Source organism: Plasmodium fragile (genome assembly GCF_000956335.1).
Source record: "Plasmodium fragile strain nilgiri unplaced genomic scaffold supercont1.44, whole genome shotgun sequence".
Taxonomy (NCBI): domain Eukaryota; phylum Apicomplexa; class Aconoidasida; order Haemosporida; family Plasmodiidae; genus Plasmodium; species Plasmodium fragile.
The window spans coordinates 164121-168388 of record NW_012192624.1 but is presented as its reverse complement, the minus strand read 5'-3'; the positions used below and the strand labels follow the sequence as shown (position 1 = coordinate 168388).

Here is a 4268-nt window from a genome sequence, read left to right as displayed (position 1 = left end):
AAAAAAAAAAAAAAAAAAAAAAAAAAAATTACATAATATTTTTGCTCGTTACCAACTTTTTCCACAACAAATTAACAAACTCATCCGACTGCAACGTCTCCTTGATGACGTTATGGATGGTGTTCCTGCTGAGAAGGATGCTCCTGTTTTTGTAGTCCTCCACGCCGCTGTAGCTGTCCGTCCTCTGGTCTTCATACTTGATCAGCTGCTTATCGTGGGGACTATACCCAGGGTGGTTATTCCTTCTTGGCATTTCGCCCTCATCAAATGGGCCGTTGTGGCTGCGGTTATCGAAGTGACTTCCGAGATGGCTCCCAACATGACTGCCCATCCGGTTGGTCACTGGATGGCCACTCTTAGCTCTCCTCTCTCCACTTCCACCGCCACTCTGCATCTTCAACAACATGTCATACGAATCTGTGTTGAACTCGTTAATGCTATCATGACCCCCATGATGATTTACACCATCGCCCCCCAGCACGTGCTTCGCTCTGTCTGCTTTCTGCTTAATCATATCGAGCAAAGCGTTGGTCATATTTTTCTCATCGTCCATATTTCCACTACTCATTTCTACTTCTTTGCTGTGCAGACTTTCAATGGAGTTGTTCTGAAATGATGGTCTATCCAGGTAGGCTTTCTCCATCAGGTGGTTGTTGCTTATGGGTTCTTCACTAGAGTCTGATTTTGCCTTTGGGTATTTTATGGCCTTTCCATTTATCTCTTCCAAGGGGAGCATCTGCAGGTCGTTAGGCGGCATACCGTTAGGTGGAATACCGTTAGGCGGCAGCCCATTAATCGGAACCCCATTTATGGCCATCCCATTCATCTGCATCCCCCTGAGTTGCATTTCCCTCAGCTGCATCTCCCTAAACTGCAACTCCCTCATCTGCATTTCCCTAAGTTGTAGTCCTCTCTTTTGCATATTCGCCTCAAACTCCTTGGCGCCAAGCGCATTACTAATCTGGCTCATTCCTGCGCTAACATTGCCATTTGCAACTGCATTTCCATTTGCACCCCCGCCGGCGGGTACTTCCCCACTTGCGCCCTTCTTCTTCTTTTTCTTCTTCTTATCCTCCACCTCGTCTTCCTTCACGTCGCCGTTCTTACTTAACCCTAATAAGTTCATGATGGCTTCTCCACCGGAAATGGCGCTGCCTTTGTCATTAGGATAAGCACCTCCTGCTCCTCCCTTTGCGTCCACAACAACAGGGTTGTTCGTTCCACAACCCCTGGGCATATCTTCACTCTTTCTACCGTCATAAAAATCGTTTCCTGGTAGCTTTTTCAAATTCTCAGTTCCCTTTTCTCCGCCTCTATCGACGCCCCTATCACCTTCCATGGGCAAACCCTTAATGAGGTAAAGCAATTTCCTTCCAACCTTGTCATTAAAATCGACGTTGTTCTGTTGCGCCATCCCTTTCACATTCGAATCACATCCAGCGAGGCCTTCCTCCGCAGATGCATCCTTCATTTTGCTTCTCTGTCCAATGGCTTCCATCATCCCATTCACTCCTGCACTTCCACCACCATTAGCCTTATATAAGTGCTTCAAATAATTTCCATATACAGCGTTGGCAGCTCCTGGGGGGATATGTCCTCCCTCACCTACTGGGAAGTTCATCTTTGCATATAAACTCTCTAACTTATTATTATCCATCAGTTCAAAATTCTTTTCATAATCGTTATCCCTGCCACTGTCTGGTGCCATCATAGGGATGAGGTTCTTAGCATTTGCTTTTCTCTGTACGTTGTTATCCCCGCCGCTGACCACCCCTACATGGTTCGTGCCTCCCTTGAGAAGATCCTCGTCGTGTCCATTCATTAGAGCGTTCTTCGAAGAACCATCGTTCGCTTTCGCCCCCATAATTACTCCTGCTCCTGTCGCGATCCCAGCTATGGAAGCTCCATCATTAACACCACAATCCCCTTTGGACAATATATAATTAATATTCTTACTGTGTACATGGCTCACATTTGCGCCATTCGCAAGGCTATTAATGTCTGAGTTTCCCAGGTTAGCAGTGCTACTGATGGATGGATCTCCTTCTCCCCTGTCTACTAACTCTCTCAACATACTATATATCTTTTCCTTCTCCTCGGTGCTATAAAACCACAGGCTGTAGGTACTCTTCAAATTACTCTCTTCATTATGTACTCGATAAAAAATATAATTTTGATCAGTGGACAAATTAATACGTCCGTGGATATCCTGTACTAAATGGTTTTCGTTTTTTTTATTTGTAATTATAAGTCTGTAAGTTGGCTTTATGGATCTCCTAACAATGTAAAGGAAACCTTCAATGTCCGCTCGAACCCATTTCAATTCATCTTCCTTCATTTTGTATACGGTCACAAATGAGGACTTCATTATTATTTCTGTAATATATATATCTATACCTTTGAGCATTTTAAAACATATTTTTTCCCTCAACAAACTTACTTCTTCGTTCAATTTTTCTTCTTTATTTCCTTTCCGCCCTGTATTTTGGTTTCTACCTCCATTTGCCTGATTCAAATTGGCTCCACTAGAGCTCAACCCAATGGCGTTAGCCCCGTTCGCGTTATCCCCATTCCCTTTCATACCACCAGCAATGGGCTTATACCCTGCTGCTTCCCGATTAGCCTTACTATCCGGGGCACCGGCATTGTTCGTAACAGCCTGACCATTCCTCCCCTCACCGTGTGCACCACCAATCTCTCCCCCATGTCCCACACCCTCCATGGGACCTTTCATTTTCTCCTTGTACTCTCCAACCTTCTTCGAGCCGTACGCATTGTAATCATACGGATAGGCGTTCTTAACATATTTTGCCGCCTGCACATGGTGAGGATTTCCTCCTCCACTGTTCTGGGTGCTGTTATGATTGTTATTCTGTAGGCTACTCACCGCGGGGCTATTCGTTACGCTATTGGCGGCCTTACCGGCGGGGGGCGCCTCCGCCCGACTCTTCTTCCCATCCACAGGAGTACCTCCTCCTGGTACCTTTCCACCATTCTTGGACTCATTTAAATTGTAAGAACCATTCATATCATAACGGTTCATGCGGTTTTTCACCTTGCCGTAGCTAGTGGCCGCCGCAATATTTTTTTTTTTCATTTTGTGTGGCTTAAAATTTAACGGCGTACACGGGCTGGAACGCACATAACCATGCCCGCGTAAACACAAAATGGGGAAAAAGGTGTACAATCAGACACGTGTCTCTGCCTATCTGCTTGCACAAGGGGGGGGGGCGACAATGTGTGGGTGTCCTGGCCTCCTCGTACGAGTGCGCGCTACTCTGTAGGTGCACACACGACAACAGGTACATATACACGATGCCCCAGTGCGCGAGGGGGAAGCACTTACAACTTCACACACACGTTCAAATTAAAAGGGTGATAACAAATATATAAAAAAAAAAAAAAGCTATAAAAAAGGTGAAAAAGGGTAACAGGAGATAAAACGGGGTGTACACAATGCACAAAAGAATGCAAACAGAAAACCGTTCATGTTTTCTCCCCTCACAACAGATTACGATATGAGTTCATACATGCACGAATGGGTACACGTAAAAAAAGTCCTGAATAACTCATACGTCAGCGTGAGTGCAACTACCTACAACAGGTGCAGTCGCGGGCTTTAATTACTTGATTGGGAAAAAAAAAAAAAAAAAAAGAAAAGGTGGGGGTTAAAAAAATAAATAAAATAACTCCCCAAAATGATATTGCAAAAGAAAACACAGCTGTACGTGGCAACGCCGTGAAATGCAAAGGGGCTCATCAAAAGGAGCGCTTTACATTTAATGTTGTGTAGCGTGTAAGGTTAAAAAAAAAAAGGAACAGGAGGGAAATTCTCTCACAGTATAATTACATATGCCGTATAATGCATACAGTATATAAATTTACTTATCACGATAAGTGTATGCCCATACGCTCAAAAGTACGTATGCTGGCTGATACGAACAAGCGCGCCGTCATTCGTTTGTGCGCTCATACGAATATATGCTTATGCATATATGCTTGCTGAAGGGGAAGAGCAGATTGGGGGAAGCTCTTTAGTGAATTAAATAAACTCGAATGTCGTGAAAAAGAAAAAAAAATGACAAAAAAAAAAGGAAAGGGAAAATGAAAAGGCAAAGTAAAAGGGGGAATGAAAAGGCGAAATGGAAAGCAAAAAAAAAAAAGGGAAGGGGGGAAAGAAATTCGAATGGATGATTGTCGAGGGTCTATTTAAATTATATCAAAGGGAAAAATAAAGAGCAAAAAAGTAAAAAGTAAAAAAACTGATA

At 43.8% G+C, this 4268-nt stretch overlaps 1 protein-coding gene across 1 annotated transcript; it reads right to left on the bottom strand.

The window, feature by feature from the left end:
• Positions 1 to 28: 28 nt before the first annotated feature.
• Positions 29 to 3097, bottom strand: AK88_03698 (uncharacterized protein; the record flags this gene model as incomplete). Its single annotated transcript, XM_012481308.1, has 1 exon — positions 29 to 3097. One exon carries the CDS (start codon positions 3095 to 3097, stop codon positions 29 to 31), a length of 3069 nt encoding a protein of 1022 aa, XP_012336731.1.
• Between the last annotated feature and the right edge of the window lie 1171 nt (positions 3098 to 4268).